General features: G+C 37.6%; 2 protein-coding genes across 2 annotated transcripts; both read left to right on the top strand.

Annotated features, from left to right (window-relative positions):
* The first annotated feature begins 4,992 nt into the window (after window positions 1-4,992).
* LOC145894873 (short-chain collagen C4-like) lies at window positions 4,993-7,049 on the top strand. The gene is made up of 7 exons (XM_082983539.1): window positions 4,993-5,144; window positions 5,249-5,318; window positions 5,375-5,414; window positions 5,529-5,600; window positions 6,338-6,445; window positions 6,504-6,643; window positions 6,772-7,049. Exons 1-7 carry the CDS (start codon window positions 4,999-5,001, stop codon window positions 7,030-7,032), a joined length of 837 nt encoding a protein of 278 aa, XP_082839665.1. The 5' UTR covers window positions 4,993-4,998; the 3' UTR covers window positions 7,033-7,049.
* A 4,500-nt stretch (window positions 7,050-11,549) lies between these two features.
* LOC145895199 (uncharacterized) lies at window positions 11,550-12,949 on the top strand. Its single transcript, XM_082983966.1, has 2 exons — window positions 11,550-12,433; window positions 12,602-12,949. The coding sequence occupies exons 1-2, from the start codon at window positions 11,646-11,648 to the stop codon at window positions 12,690-12,692; spliced, it is 879 nt and encodes a 292-aa protein (XP_082840092.1). The 5' UTR covers window positions 11,550-11,645; the 3' UTR covers window positions 12,693-12,949.
* Window positions 12,950-16,705: the final 3,756 nt, after the last annotated feature.

The following is a 16,705-nucleotide window of genomic DNA, read 5'->3' as shown; positions in this document are numbered from 1 at the left end:
CAGTAGAGGCCCTGCCCTGAACATAGACGGCGTTTTGGGTTGAAACGTGGAGTCAAAAATAACAAAATATACATGTTTTTCCTTAACAATGAAAATGTATTAACTTCACGAAATCAACCTAACCAGCAACACTTAGGCGTGACAAAAGTGAAACTTCAATGTTTGATTTAAGAACTGATGATGTTTGATAAAGCGAAACATGTTTCCAAAACTAGAAGCGTTGACACAAAGTGTTCATGGTAATGTTTTTTCTTAAATTTGCATATCTATCCAGACTGGACACATATCTATCCAGACTGGACGCGGTGAATACTTTAAAACTAAGGGAATGTCATAATGACCACAGGTATCAGGATGTTCTGCGTGGAGATGGATCTGTCCTTGCTGGTCTGATATCCCAAATTAAAGAGTAACAAACGAGCAATGTCAAGAGTATAAACCTATTTTTTCAATGCTGTGATGTTTGTACGTTGGGCGATGACGTCAGTAAATCCGTAAAACGTGATCTACAAAGTAATGGAAATTAAAAAAAAGCACAAAAATGTTTATTCGCAAAAAAAAAAGTCAAGGAAATCACGAAGGTTTTGGATGTTGCCCAGTAAGGGGTTTAGGTTGGTCAGTAATTTTATCTAAAACGTCACTAAAGTAGTTATGTAATATATCGGTGATTGCTGTAAGGCTGATTTTATTATAAACTTCCTGCAGAGGCTGCCAAGCATAACATTTTGTAAGTTTTAAAGCTTTTTCTCGTAATAGTTTTTTTTCGAGCACATTGTGCCTCTAGAGATATATGATTTGCGTTGATGGGCAATTTTTCGAGGTAGCTCTTCCACCACTCGTGCTTTCTGTCATTTGAAATATAAAACTTTTTGTGTATTAAGTTGCCTGTAGTTTTGTGTCTTTTTTAAGTGTAAGCGACACATATAGGCTATGTTTATCAAAATGAAAAAAACAAAAACAGTTGGAGAACCTGGTCAAAAACGTAGAAATTTTATTAGACCAAGGGATCTATTCTATGAGGGAACATATTCAATTCTAACTGGATTAAGAAATGTAGCCATTTCAAATGGAATTCCTAGAAATTTTTTGTTGCATGAACTTGTTCTTTGGTATATGCCCATCGTCTGTTAGTATTCCCTAGTTAAAGTGTTTCTCAAACTTTTTCCAATCACGTACCGCTCATTTGTTTTTTGATACACTGCGTACCACCGTATTACTATACCATAACTGTTATGACATACCACCAATGAATAACAACGCTTTTAGGACAAAAATGCTTTCCCAACTATCCGGTAAAATTAAGTATATTATCCGGCCGGGTCCGGGTATTGAAAATTGGTCAATATCCGACCGGGTCCGGGTACCCGGATCCGGCGCAACCCATCACTAGTACACGCATTCACAGCATAGACAATGGATTACCCACGTCATAGATTGAGTTACATTTCACAAATCAAGCAACTGTGGTATGCGCCTCTTCACAGTTGTGTGTAATTACTGAGGCGTGATGACAATAACACATTTTAGCGAGAACGCAGTTTTGGTGAAGCGAAAATGTCGTTTCGCGCCTCAGTAAAATTCAGGCCTATCACCGTACATCAAGTGTTTTACCAACATTTACCAACGTGTGCAATTGGATTTGGAGTTGACCAGAATATACAATGTCGTGTACTATCGAAGAGGCTACTGAGGAATTTGTAAAGTATTATAGAAAATGAGGCTATAGAATTTGCAGAGTTATGGGATAAGGAGAGTATTGGTGGTCCCATTAAAGAAAAGGTTTTAAAATTAATCGAGAATTTAAAAACGAAAAAGAAACGTCATATTAGCTTCTCCTCGCTTAAGTGGAAGTCGCACGATGTGTCCAATGTGACACCTAACCAACTAATGCGGCAACTCATTGCTTTATTGAACGAGGATTCTTTGTACAAACCTGGCATATGTATTGCTTTGACTATAAGCGAGGAAGAAGATGCAGCCGTTGTGGTACTAAGCCCTGGTAGACCTGAAATTCTTACCAAGCCAAAGAAGTCTAATGAAAGCAGGGGTCTTTGGGATCAACTGTTTTACGAAGGCAGGTGTGCTATTTGGAAAGACGAAGGTCTTGAGAATGATGATGTGGAAGACCTACAAAAATTTCGAGGAACGTTTAAAGCAAAGTTTCTTGACATGTGGTCTCAGCCAATTGTTGAGGTCGGCGAGCAATACCGCCACGTTCTGTATGGTTTGGTTTTCGAAATGGCAAAACCGTATTTTCGCAACCATAAAAAACATGACGAAATCAAACACATTCCAACTGCTGGTTGCATTAAGTTCGCTATCGAGGTGGGAGACTGTCAACAATTGGAGAAAGTTTTCGGAGAACGAAATGCTACATTTCATCCCCGACAAGAAAAAGATTACAGATAAGAAATGCGACGCGACAACGCCAAAGATATCATAAAATGGTAAAAATAGTGATTTTTTGTCACTTGATCTTTTTTCAAGGGAGTTGACCAATCTATGTATTTAACTATATTCCGGTTCCATGTATGCATAACACGATATAAATAAACACTAGATTGCAGTTTCATAAATTATTACATGCCAAACGCTAATACAGTCATATTCTTTTAGTGTGTTGACTCCCAAAGAGGACGGAAGCTACAATAGGGAAGAAGTGGACGAAAAAGTTTAAGAAGTCAAGCAGTTTCTCAATGTTCCCTGATAGTTTCTATCAGAAATGATAGTTGTTATGTGCTTATGTTAGGTCCGTAATTGCTAATGGAAACTTACTGTAAAGCTTAATAAGTAGCAAGTTTTATGCAAGCTGGAACAAACGACATGGTTTCATACTGTGTTATATGTGTTTCTGTTACATTGTATATTGTACCGCTGTGCCAAGAGTGTGCAAAGTTAATTTGGTTTGCCGTATTACTGTGTTGCGCACATAGATTATCGCTTGAAAACTAGACAGCATCGTTCTGATCTTGAATTTATATTTTTTTGTACATTTATTTGAAAGACAATCTAAGCTTTCTTCAAACATTTGCTCAGAGTGCATGTGACACGGGCATGGCAACTTTGTGTAAAACTAAAGGTACATCTACAACAAACATATTTACAGATTTTCGGTTCTATGTTAACTAAAAATGTAGAAAACTGCACGTAAAATAGCGGCGACCAAAAATCGTGAACGTTTTTCGCTGTAGCGAATTTGACGCCACACAAGGCGCTCGCGTAAAAAAATGCATTGTTCACATAGGAGAAGGCGCCTTTGGCGGGTGATTGGCAGCATTGGTCAAGCGCCCGACGCATGTACCAAGAAGAAAACCTGTTCGGTATTCGTGCCCAGGATGTCCTGGGTTCAAATCCCACTGCGGTCAAAAAAAAATGAAAAAAAAGAGAAGGCGCCTTATATTGCAGATATCTAATAATTTCAAACATAGGAGAATCCACAAATTACGTTACTTTTACATCATACAAAAATATGTCACTGTGACGTCACAAACCAAAGGCTTATTTGCAACCACACTATTCTGTACTTCGATAAGAAGGGGATGGTGCGTAATTTGGTGATTCCAACATTTTTAGTTACAAATTATATTGCAAAAAAAATGTTAGTGGTTGATTGTGGCGAATTGATCAAATCATTTATGACGCGAACTCGTAGGCAACGCTACTGCCAGACAAAAGTGATACTAAGACAGAATATAAATGTGTTGCACAATCAGCTAATTTGGTCGTTCTTTTCTCGGCGATCTTTTGCTGTGAGTGGACAAATCGACAATGCCTAATTGATGGTTTGTGTCTGTCGTGTTTTTTGTAGTTCATGCATCACGTTAGCGAGCATCAATGCTTTGACCACCAGAACACCCTCTCCCAGTAACTGTTTTAATCTCGCTTTCGAACGATTTCGTTTGCAACGGCATAAACGTAACTTGACCAGCTGTATATCAGAAACTAGTCGCCGTATCAAGCTACTTGTTACTCCAAAAATGTTTTAAAGTTATGACAATCTGTTATTTTAATTAGTATTATGTTTTATTTTTCCATGTCACATGAACTTTAAATCTACACCAGTTGTCAGTTTCCAAACTTTTGGTTTTGGTTGCGAGATGAATGGTCTCTTTACACAACTCGTATAACGCAATAGGTTTATGCGACACTTTTTCTTTCATCTGTTCAATTTCTCCGTCTAATATTGGTTGTTGTAGTGATGCAGGTTTTGCAGTTCTTTGCGGTTGATCTATTGCTTGTTGTCAATTAATTAGCTTCAGAATATAAAATTCCAATTTGTTTGTCGTGTGTTAATTACGTATTATAAATACATCTATTAACGGGTTTAATTGCAGCATTGAGTTAGATTTACGGCAGTGTTCCTTTCTGCACACGTTTTGATAAACGTCGCTACATGAATAAAACGTTCGAAAAGGTGCCGTTTCTGAATCATGCCGGCTGACAATCAGGACGCTATTGCAAACCCTGTGACTGTGGAGTCGCTTGAAAACATTTTTTAAGACAGTCATGATTATTGGTTTGTCGTATGTTTGTGGCCATGCGGTGCGCTGCAATGGAATAGCACTCTTCCATGGTTGTACTGCCATGGTTAAATGTAAAGTAACATTTGCCATTAAAAGTGTTATGCGTTGCGCTGACACAAAAATTTTTATTCATTAGATCACAATGAGAATTCAGATTTAATTTTGCAAAAGTTCGATGCAAAATTCAGCAAAACTACGAATGGCAATGATTCCTAAATATCTTACGTTCTTTCTACGTCATTAAAACGTGCTTCTAGAAATCCAAAGCATATTCGTATTTAAATACAACACGAACATTTCGCACGAAACATAATGATTTTCACGGAAATTATAAACCGTTAAAGGTTATTGCTTGTTAATTAAAATGCGGCACGATTCAGAGTTTTTTAAGCAATGTTACAAAGAAATCGTGTAACAAGGGCATTATTTCAGATCATGGGTAGTTTGGGCGTGTCAGTGTGTGAAACACGCAACAATGGAAAGAGCTATGCGTTTGCAAAGTTACAAAGTTCCAGGTCGCAAACTTGCCAAAGGATCGTTTCTGTTTGGATCGTTTCTGCTTCTGATTGTGGCGATTTGTGCTGCGAGCTTCCTTCACCAAGCTTTCGCCCATTTAAACCGGTAAGATTGATTATCGAAAGAATTGCGCGTTACAACTTGTTGTTTCCTTGACATTTTTTGTTCATTCAAGTGCAATAAAATTAGTTTCACTGTTTTTATTTTAGTTTAGAAAACCACTTTGAGAACTCAAAACACTCAGTGAAATTGGAGCACGCCATTCACAAAAGATCCGCGGTAATTACGAATTTGATTGCTAATAGAATCAAATAATTAACTTCGATACGTTTCAGGAAAAAGATCCACCATTAGTTCCAACATTTACTGGAGCAGGTTCAAGTGAAGTTTGAATAATTTTAAAAAGAATTTAGTGACACAGAATCTGTTTAAACTTGTGTTGCTGCATCCAAACTTACTATTCTAATGTACGAACAATATTGTTTATAGTGGGTACAACATACGTTCGCTGGGGACGACGTGACTGCCCAAAAAAAGAAGGCACAACTGTTATTTACCGCGGTAAGATACGTGTCATTAAACATAAAGTGGAGTGCTTTGTTATATTATGTTGCTGCCAAGCATATTATTATTTTCGTCTGGCGATATTATTTCAATTAGCCTGTAGCATAAATGTGTTGAAAATGCGCTCCCAATTCACATAGGCAGTGGCCAAGCCCGTAGATCACAACACACACTTGTATTCAATACGAAGGAATGACTGGCACAACATCCACGCGCCGGAACAGGAGCGGTTTCTATTTAAAACACAAAGAAACACAACTGCATTCAATTTGCAGAAATGGCAAATACTATGACACTTACCAAATCGTTTTGCGACCGATCTGTACGCAAATATAGACTGTCCGTTGTGAGATTACAAACATCAGTTGCATATATAAAATACCAGTAAAACTTTCCAATTGTCACAAGGCACAGTTAACTTTCAAAAAACATTTCCTCAGGATTGCAACTAAGACCTTATTCAAATAGAATCTTAATTAAATCCCATGACAAAACTTCGTCAACACAAAAACAGGCAAACTAACCACGCGTCTGCACGCGCACGGTTACTGCGCAGCCCTTGTTTACGCAATATCTAGTGTTGCGCCAAACATAGAAAACACAATAAAAAAGAATTAACGACTTTGGTTTGGGAATCCTCAGGCAATCATAACAAATTTGACAATAATTGATACATTTCTAAAAATAAATCAAAAAATGACCAACAAGGTAAATTGATTGTATATTTTGGACAGGTTATGCTGGAGGAGCATATTTCGGACACACTGGTGGTGGCTCTAATTTCTTGTGTCTACATGAAAATGTTTCTTACACAGCCGGACATTATGTAAATGGGGCCCAAGGTAAGTATTACAGCAGTTTGAAAAATACATTTTCCCCTATTTACATTGGTATTCTTAGGACCAGCTTACATTTATGGAGTCGAATATCAAGATGGTCCAAACAGATATCCACTATTTGATTTATCCTTAATCGAAGAGAGTGCATTGCAATACCAGGGCGTTCCCTGTGCAGTTTGTTTGGTCAAAAGTCCAACCCAGGTATATAGTAGGAATTCTTTATTGAAAAATGAAATTAACTTTGCGCTTACATGATACAAATCATATGGAACTCTTTTCATACTAACCGTGTAAATAATATTTCATATTACCACAAACCATATGTTCAGCTGATGATTCCAAGTCGGGATACATGTCCACAAGGATGGAATGTGGAATACACAGGCTATATCATGGCCAATGCACACAATGCGAAGCAAACTAATCAATTTATTTGCGTCGATGACCAACCCCAAGCTGTTCCATCAACACAAGGCAATCAGAACGGGGCTCATTTGTTTGTTGTGGAAGCCAGCTGTTCCTATAACCTGCCTTGTGAGCCTTATGTTAACGGATGGGAAATTCGTTGTGTTGTTTGCTCGCTTATATAACCACAATAATTGACTCTTACAAACGCATTGTTATGCTTTATTTTACATGGATTGCGATATAAAAATATTCCTTGAAAGAAATACAACATATTTGAAATACTTAACATAGATTGTACAATATAATACATATCATAATCACAAATAATTGCTGTAATGATTTGTAATTAAAAAAAAAATAAAAAAACGTAAATCTAGTTTGTTGCGCTATGCGTTACAATTCGCAGCTCGAAAACATGTTTCAATAATTCCCATCAATTTGTCACATTTTTTCCTGAAAACTTCATGTGAAATGTTTTATGAGTTGAAATTGACTTTGTGTCAATTATGTTAAGTTGTCAAAATGGCCTTATGTTGTTAGAGTTGAGACCTCTTAGTATAGTTGCACTATAATGTACATCAAGTTCGAACAGAAGATACAGTTAATGCGCAGTTTTGCAAACACTTTCAAAAATACTCTTGACACCATATTCTTCAACTCCAAAGATAAATAGTACCTAGACATTGACGAAACAACTGAATAGAACACAGTTGAAAAATAAATCCCCTAAATGTGTGTAAAGCCAAGTGATGTCCAAGAAATGCATACGAAGTGGGGTAAAGTACTTATATGAGGTAAAAATACATAAAGTAAAGTTTAAGAATTCCAGCACGCAAGTCAAAAAAAATTATGTTGTGTCCTGGTAAACTACACCAGTGATTTAAGATAGTCCCTCACCGGATAGTCCCCCACCTCGATCAAGCGAAGTTATTTAAAATAATTCTTTATTTTTGTGGCCATATCGGCGTTTGAACACAGGATATCCTGTGCACGAAACCCGATCAGGATTTCTTCTTGGTACACGGGTCAGGCGCTTGACCAATGCTGCCAATCACCCGTCCAATAGTCCTCTTGCTTTTTTTTTTACCGCACCGGGATTTGAACCCAGGATATCCCGGGCACGAATCCTGGTCAGCTTGCTTTCACATACAGATGTTATGCAAATATTCGTCTAGCTCCCACAAACAGATATTATCAAAAAACTAGTCCTCTAGTTCCACCACCCGGGTGTTACTTGAAATAAACCTCTAGCCCCACCACGTGAATGAATATTTCAACAGGATGTTTCAGTATATGCAGTATTTAATGTTGTAAATATCACGATATTTACGCGGAACCCTCAAAGTTGTCGGAACCCCTGGAAATGCTTCCTGAAGCATCAAGGTTCTGGGAAACCTAGGTTGTGTAGCTCTATTTTAAATAACAGCCGTGTGATGGAGCTAGATCATTATTTTTGATAAAATGCATGTGGTTGGCCAAAAGAACTATTTTGCATAACTTCCGCTTGGTGGAGCTGGAGATTCATTTCAAATCAGTGATCTTAAACGTTTTTGGCGGCACGGAACATTTTTGTCGTCCAAAGTAGTTCTGTAAATAATGCGAAACCCCTCGCTCTCCGAACATAAATATATATTTCAACAGAATGTTTTAGTGCAATGCAGTATATAATGTTGTTAATGTCATCATTTTATTACTTGCATGAAAGCGTTAAAGTGGACAGAAACGCTGGGAGTGCTTTCAGGATCAGTAGCTAAAGCTCCACCACACGGATGTTGTCAGATGAATGCAAATTTCATAATTGGGTACAACAGCATTTTTTTTCCAAATTAGACGTTTTCAACAATCAGGGATTAAGACGTAACACTTGAAATTCTGCTTTAAAACAGCAAAGGCCCTGCCCTAGACGGCGTTTTGGTTTGAAACGTGGAGTCAAAAATAACAAAAAATGTTTTTCCTTAACAATGAAAATGTAATAACTTCACGAAATCAACCTAACCAGCAACACTGGTGGCGTGACAAAAGTGAATCTTCAATGTTTGATTTAAGAACTGATCATGTTTAACAAAGGGAAACATGTTTTCCAAAACTAGAAGCGTTGACACAAAGTTGTCATGGTAATGTTTTTTCCTTAAATTTGCAAATCTATCCAGACCGGACACTTAACCCAACATTTACCCGGGAAACGTAACAACCAACAAACGCTGTTTTTTCAATCTGTCTATATTTATTAATCTCACAAGGATTCGAAACCAGGTAATCAATATTCCTGATTCGATTTGATAACATACATCAACGTTTTGCAAGATGTTTAAACATCACACACACTTGCTGCTAGAGATTATATATTGGATTATAAGTGATGGAAATTACAGGTTAGTTATCATGACATCATGCTTGCACTTTTGTGAAAGTAAATTCTTTTGGTCAAGTATCAAAGTTTGTCAAAGGTGAAGATGTTAGGAAAGGGGCGTTCTCAGTGCACATATAAGGCAAAGTTTCAATGATTGCATTAAGACGCATTTGATTAAATGAATTGTAATGTTTATGAGGTGAGTGTACCACATATTAAGTTAAGTTAGAATATATTAAGTTGAGTCAATTTTTTTTCTGACTAGCTCATAAAATTGCAAATTCATAAATTTGAATAAATAATGCCCTAAACAATCTTCATCGTCAATTTGAAAGAAGTATACGCCATTTCCTCACATAGCGTTAGCTAACCTAAGAGTATATATTACGCGAAAACAATTAACCTTGAAATACAAATTCAATGCAAGTTCAATACAAATTGATAGCTCAAAAGTTTAATGCATAATATAAAGTTTTAGCGGCAGAACTTTAGATTTAATGTGACACCACCACAATTTTCTCAATCAGCGAAACTTCCAAGGATTTGACAAAACCATGATAGGCACTGCCATCTGCGGATGGTCTTGATTACAACACAACGAATAAGAAAGAAAAAACCTGTAAGCTTCTCCAAACTAATCTGCAAGTCATACGATGTGTCGAATACAATTAAAACTAAGTGGTCCGACCAATGCACATATGACGAAAATAACACCAACCAATGGCAAAATGCCAACGGGGATGATATTTTTTTGGATAATGTCCCCCAACGAGGACGGAAGCTTCAAAAGAGATCAAGTGGAAAACAACGTCATGGAAATCACCAAGGTTTTAGATGTTGCCCAGTAATGAGATAATGTTGGTCAGTAATTTTATCTAAAATGTCACTAAAGTAGTTATGTAATAAGTCCGTGATTCCTGTAAGGCGGGTTTTATTATAAACTTTCTGCCGAGTCTAAGCATAACATTTTGTAAGTTTTAAGGCTTTTCTCGCAAGGGAAACTAATTATTTGATCGAGCACATTGTGACTCCCCCACTTGTGCTTTCTGTCATTTGAAATATAAAACTTTTTGTGTATTCAGTCGCTCATAGTTTTCAGCTAAAGTCTTCTTAAAGTGTAAGCGACACATATAGGTTTATCAAAAGAGAAGGAAATAAAAAACAACATAGAAATTTTATTGGACCAAGGGATCTATTCTAGAGGATACACATTCAATTCTAACAGGATTAAAAAATGTAGCCATTTTAAAACGGCATCCCAGGAAATCGTTTGTTGCGTGAACTTTTTCTTTGGTATATGCTCATCATCTGTCAGTATTCCCTAGTTGGATTAAATCATTAGCTTCTAATTGTTAGAACACTTTGTAGGCATTGTGTTTCAGGATCAAAAAATAACTTTATCACCTTTCTATAATCGCTGCATATTCCTTTTCACCTGTCCTTTTTTGAGAACCACATCAGGCGTATGCACACATTAAGCCTCTATATAACCAAGGCCTACAGCGTATCTTCTATTTCATTCTGGGACTTCAGGCGCGTGCTACTTTCGTGGAAAAGACAAGCTAAAAAGGATGATCAGATATGGTTTGGTCTGCCCTCTGGTCTGTTGGTCAAAGAAAAACGATTCCCGGTGATTTTGCTATCACCCAATTCGATATCAAATTAACGCACTGGTTTCTGGAGGCATGCTAGGGTATAACCCAGCATATTGATCTGAACAAAATCATGGTTATGGATATGTGGGTATACCAACACAACTGTTGTGTGTTTGTTACTGTCAAACGCAAGACTGTTACATGAGCCTTACGTACGAGACTTCTCGACAAAATCGCCTTGGTACTATTTGCGTGACTGCTGATTCGGGCGCTTAGCGAGAATATTCGCGTGGTAGACTTCGACAACAGCAAAATTAACGAACGGTTAACGCAACCATGCGGCACAAGAACTAGTCGAGCGGTTAGTATACTGTTACTGCATAAACGTTGCACTAGTTGGATTTTGTGTGAATAAAAGTTCTGGAATTTAATGTAAAACTTCAATTTAAATACGTCAGTAGACAGAGTTAACCATTTTTTGCTTTCAACCAAGATGGACATAGGCAGATGGAAGGGGATTACTAACAAAGTGAATGTTCGTCGAATGATTGCAAAACAATAGAATGGAAAGTCCAGTACACACACATTCACAGCATAGACAATGGAATAAACACGCCATAGATTGGGTTACATTTCTCAAATCACGCGACTGTGGCATGAAAGCGCGTCTCCACTGTTGTGTGTAATTACTGAGGCGCGATGACAATAACACATTCTAGCGAGAACGTAGTTTTGGTGAAGCGAAAATGTCGTTTCGTGCCTCAGTAACATTCAGGCCTATCACCGTACGAGTGTTTTACCAACATTTGCCGAAGAGTGCAACTGGATTTAAAGTTGACCAGCAGATACAATGTCGTGTACTATTGAAGAGGCTACTGAGGAATTTTGTAAAGTAATATCAGAAAACGAAGCTGTAGAATTTGCAGAGTTGTGGGATAAGGAGAGTATTGGTGGACCCATTAAAGAAAAGGTTTTAAAAATCATCAAGGATTTAAAAACGAAAAGGAACAGGCATATTAGCTTCTATTCACTTAAGTGGAAGTCGCACGATGTGTCCAATGTGACACCTAACCAACTAGTCCGGCAACTCATTGCTTTATTGAACGACGATTCTTTGTACAAACCTGGCTTGTGTATTGCTTTGACTATAAACGAGGAAGAAGATGCAGCCGTTGTGGTACTAAGCCCTGGTAGGCCTGAAATTCATACCAAGCCAAAGGAGTCTAATAAAAGCAGGGGTCTTTGGGATCAACTGTTTTGCGAAAGCATGTGTGCTATTTGGAGAGACGAAGGTCTTGAGAATTATGATGTGGGAGACCTACAAAAAATTAGAGAAACGTTTAAAACAAAGTTTCTCGACTTGTGGTCTCAGCCAATTGTTGAGGTCGGCGAGCAATACCGCCACGTTCTGTATGGTTTGGTTTTCGAAATGGCAAAACCGTATTTTCGCAACCATAAAAACCATGATGAAATCAAACACATTCCAACTGCTGCTTGCATTAAGTTCGCCATCGAGGCGGGAGACTGTCAACAATTGGAGAAAATTTTCGGAGAACGAAATTCTACATCTCATCCCCGAGAAGAAAAAGATTACAGATATGAAATGCGACGCGACAACGCCAAAGATATCATAAAATGGTAAAAATAGTGATTTTTTGGCACTTTTTTTTTTTCAAGGGAGTTGACCAATCTATGTATTTAACTATATTCCGGTTCCATGTATGCATAACACGATATAAATAAACACTAGATTGCGGTTTCATAAATTATTACATGTCAAACGCAAATACAGTCATATTCTTTTAGTGTGTTGACTCCCAAAGAGGACGGAAGCTACAATAGGGAAGAAGTGGACGAAAAAGTTCAAGAAGTCAAGCAGTTTCTCAATGTTGCCTGATAGTTTCTATCAGAAATGATTGTTGTTATGCACACATGTTAAATCCGTAATTGCTAATGGACACTTACTGTAAAGCTTAATAAGTAGCAAGTTTTATGCAAGCTGGAACAAACGACATGGCTACTTATTATATGTGTTTCTGTTACATTGTATATTGTATCGCTGTGCCAAGAGTGTGCAAAGTTAATTTGGTTTGCCGTATTACTGTGTTGCGCACATAGATTATCGCTTGAAAACTAGACAGCATCGTTCTGATCTTGAATTTATATTTTTTTGTACATTTATTTGAAAGACAATCTAAGCTTTCTTGACACATTTGCTCAGAGTGCATGTGACACGGGCATGGCAACTTTGTGTAAAACTAAAGGTACATCTACAACAAACATATTTACAGATTTTCGGTTCTATGTTAACTAAAAAATGTAGAAAACTGCACGTAAAATAGCGGCGACCAAAAATCGTGAACGTTTTTAGCTGTAGCGAATTTGACGCCACACAAGGCGCTCGCGTAAAAAAATGCATTGTTCACATAGGAGAAGGCGCCTTTGGCGGGTGATTGGCAGCATTGGTCAAGCGCCCGACCCATGTACCAAGAAGAAAACCTGTTCGGTATTCGTGCCCAGGATGTCCTGGGTTCAAATCCCGCTGCGGTCAAAAAATAAATGAAAAAAAAAGAGAAGGCGCCTTATATTGCAGATATCTAATAATTTCAAACATAGGAGAATCCACAAATTACGTTACTTTTACATCATACAAAAATATGTCACTGTGACGTCACAAACCAAAGGCTTATTTGCAACCACACTATTCTGTACTTCGATAAGAAGGGGATGGTGCGTAATTTGGTGATTCCAACATTTTTAGTTACAAATTATATTGCAAAAAAAATGTTAGTGGTCGATTGTGGCGAATTGATCAAATCGTTTATGACGCGAACTCGTAGGCAACGCTACTGCCAGACAAAAAGTGGTACTATGACAGAATATAAATGTGTTGCATAATCAGCTAATTTGGTCGTTCTTTTCTCGGCGATCTTTTGCTGTGAGTGGACAAATCGACAATGCCTAATTGTCGGTTTGTCTCTGTCGTGTTTTTTGTAGTTCATGCATCACGTTAGCGAGCATCAATGCTTTGACCACCAGAACACCCTGTCCCAGCAGTAACTGTTTTAATCTCGCTTTCGAACGATTTCGTTTGCAACGGCATAAACGTAACTTGACCAGCTGTATATCAGAAACTAGTCGCCGTATCAAGCTACTTGTTACTCCAAAAATGTTTTAAAGTTATGACAATCTGTTATTTTAATTAGTATTATGTTTTATTTTTCCGTGTCACACGAACTTTAAATCTACACCAGTTGTCAGTACCCAAACTTTTGGTTTTGGTTGCGAGATGAATGGTCTCTTTACACAACTCGTATAACGCAATAGGTTTATGCGACACTTTTTCTCTTTTGTTTAATTTCTCCGTCTAATATTGGTTGTTGTAGTGATGCAGGTTTTGCAGTTCTTTGCGGTTGGTCTATTGCTTGTTGTTTAATTAATTAGCTTCAGAATATAAAATCCAAATTTGTTTGTGAATTTTTGTCATTATTCGTCGTGCGTTAATTACGTATTATAAATACATCTATTAACGGGTTTAATTGCAGCATTGAGTTAGATTTACGGCAGCAGTGTTCCTTTCTGCACACGTTTCAATAACCGTACCGCGCTTATTCTAAATACGTTCAAAAAGTCCAACAACGCGGAGTTGGACAAACGTTGCTCGCCGATAATCGCACGCAGGGAATCATGGAAAAGAGTCAACAGGAATTAAAGCGGACTCGGATCAACGGCAGAAAGCTTAACGGCCTGCACGAATTTGCGAAAAATGTTGCGCAAAACAGAATTTGAGCCTCTTTTTAAGATGAAGAAGCTTATCGTAAACAGAAGAAAGAACAGCGAGACGGTTGCGATTCATTGTAATTGTAGACTTGCAGAAAATATGCAACAATATTTTATTGAGTGTAGTAAGTGTAAAGAATGGTTTCATCCGGAATGTTTAGAGCGCGCCATACCGGATGAAGCTAAAATCAAGGGCGTGCATTGGTTTTGCGGAAAATGTTAACGTATCCAGCGGGATATTGTAGTATATGCTAAGTGTAGGCTTGTCAATGTAACAAATGTGTAACATTTTTTTAAAGTATTTTTCAGGTTGGTCGCTGGGTTGTTTGTGGCCTATTTGGCTCAAACACCAAGTCATCTGTGTACCTCCTCGTGGTGCGACTGGAAGCAGCTTCGGCTGACCAAACACAGAGGCGAATGTGACAAAGAGTGTGTATCAGGTTGTTTGATTGACGGGATTTCAGCGGTTATTGCTTGTGCAACGTTGCATGGCCGAAACCTGTTCGCGGCGGGCGCAAAACGTGGAAAAGTATAGGGGGTTATGGTTAATATTCTTCAAATTTGAGAAGCTTTCCGTTTTTCCTCGCGAAAAAGTTTGATATTTTTAGATAGTATGGACGCCAAAGAATATCTACCCTCAAGGATGTCAACGGAAATCGATGTTTACTTATAGTTATGGCATAGCAAACATATCATATTCATATTCGAATATTAATGCAAATTTTTTTTTGATTTTTCTTTTGTTGGAAAGTTCAGCCTGTGATCTGGAGAATTATGATGTGGAAGACCTACAAAAAATTCGAGGAACATTTAAAGCAAAGTTTCTTGACATGTGGTCTCAGCCAATTGTTGAGGTCGACGAGCAATACCGCCACGTTCTGTATGGTTTGGTTTTCGAAATGGCAAAACCGTATTTTCGCAACCATAAAAAACATGACGAAATCAAACACATTCCAACTGCTGCTTGCATTAAGTTCGCCATCGAGGCGGGAGACTGTCAACAATTGGAGAAAGTTTTCGGAGAACGAAATGCTACATTTCATCCCCGACAAGAAAAAGATTACAGATATGAAATGCGACGCGACAACGCCAAAGATATCATAAAATGGTAAAAATAGTGATTTTTTGTCACTTGATCTTTTTTCAAGGGAGTTGACCAATCTATGTATTTAACTATATTCCGGTTCCATGTATGCATAACACGATATAAATAAACACTAGATTGCAGTTTCATAAATTATTACATGACAAACGCTAATACAGTCATATTCTTTTAGTGTGTTGACTCCCAAAGAGGACGGAAGCTACAATAGGGAAGAAGTGGACGAAAAAGTTCAAGAAGTCAAGCAGTTTCTCAATGTTGCCTGATAGTTTCTATCAGAAATGATAGTTGTTATGCACTTATGTTAGGTCCGTAATTGCTAATGGACATTTACTGTAAAGCTTAATAAGTAGCAAGTTTTATGCAAGCTGGAACAAACGACATGGTTTCATACTGTGTTATATGTGTTTCTGTTACATTGTATATTGTATCGCTGTGCCAAAAGTGTGCAAAGTTAATTTGGTTCGCCGTATTGCTGTGTTGCGCACATAGATTATCGCTTAAAAACGAGACAGAATCGTTCTGAACTTGAATTTATATTTTGTCTGTACATTTATTTGAAAGACAATCTAAGCTTTCTTGCCACATTTGCTCAGAGTGCGTGTGACACGGGCATGGTAACTTTGTGTAAAACTAAAGGTACATCTACAACAAACATATTTTCAGATTTTCGGTTCTATGTAAACTAAAAATGTAGAAAACTGCACGTAAAGTAGCGGCGACCAAAAATCGTGAACCTTTTTCGCTGTAGCGAATTTGACGCCACACAATGCGCCAAGAAGAAAACCTGTTCAGTATATCCTGGGTTCAAATCCCGCTGCGGTCAAAAAAATAAAAAAAGAGGCGGCGCCTTATATTGCAAATATCTAATAGTTTCAAACATAGGAGTATCCACAAATTACGTTACTTTTACATCATACAAAAATATGTCACTGTGACGTCACAAACCAAAGGCTTATTTGCAACCACACTATTCTGTACTTCGATAAGAAGGTGGTGGTGCGTAATTTGGTGATTCCAACATTTTT

Source organism: Ascidia mentula, chromosome 3 (assembly GCF_947561715.1).
Source record: "Ascidia mentula chromosome 3, kaAscMent1.1, whole genome shotgun sequence".
Classification (NCBI taxonomy): Eukaryota; Metazoa; Chordata; class Ascidiacea; order Phlebobranchia; family Ascidiidae; genus Ascidia; species Ascidia mentula.
This window is presented reverse-complemented; position numbering and strand designations above follow the sequence as displayed.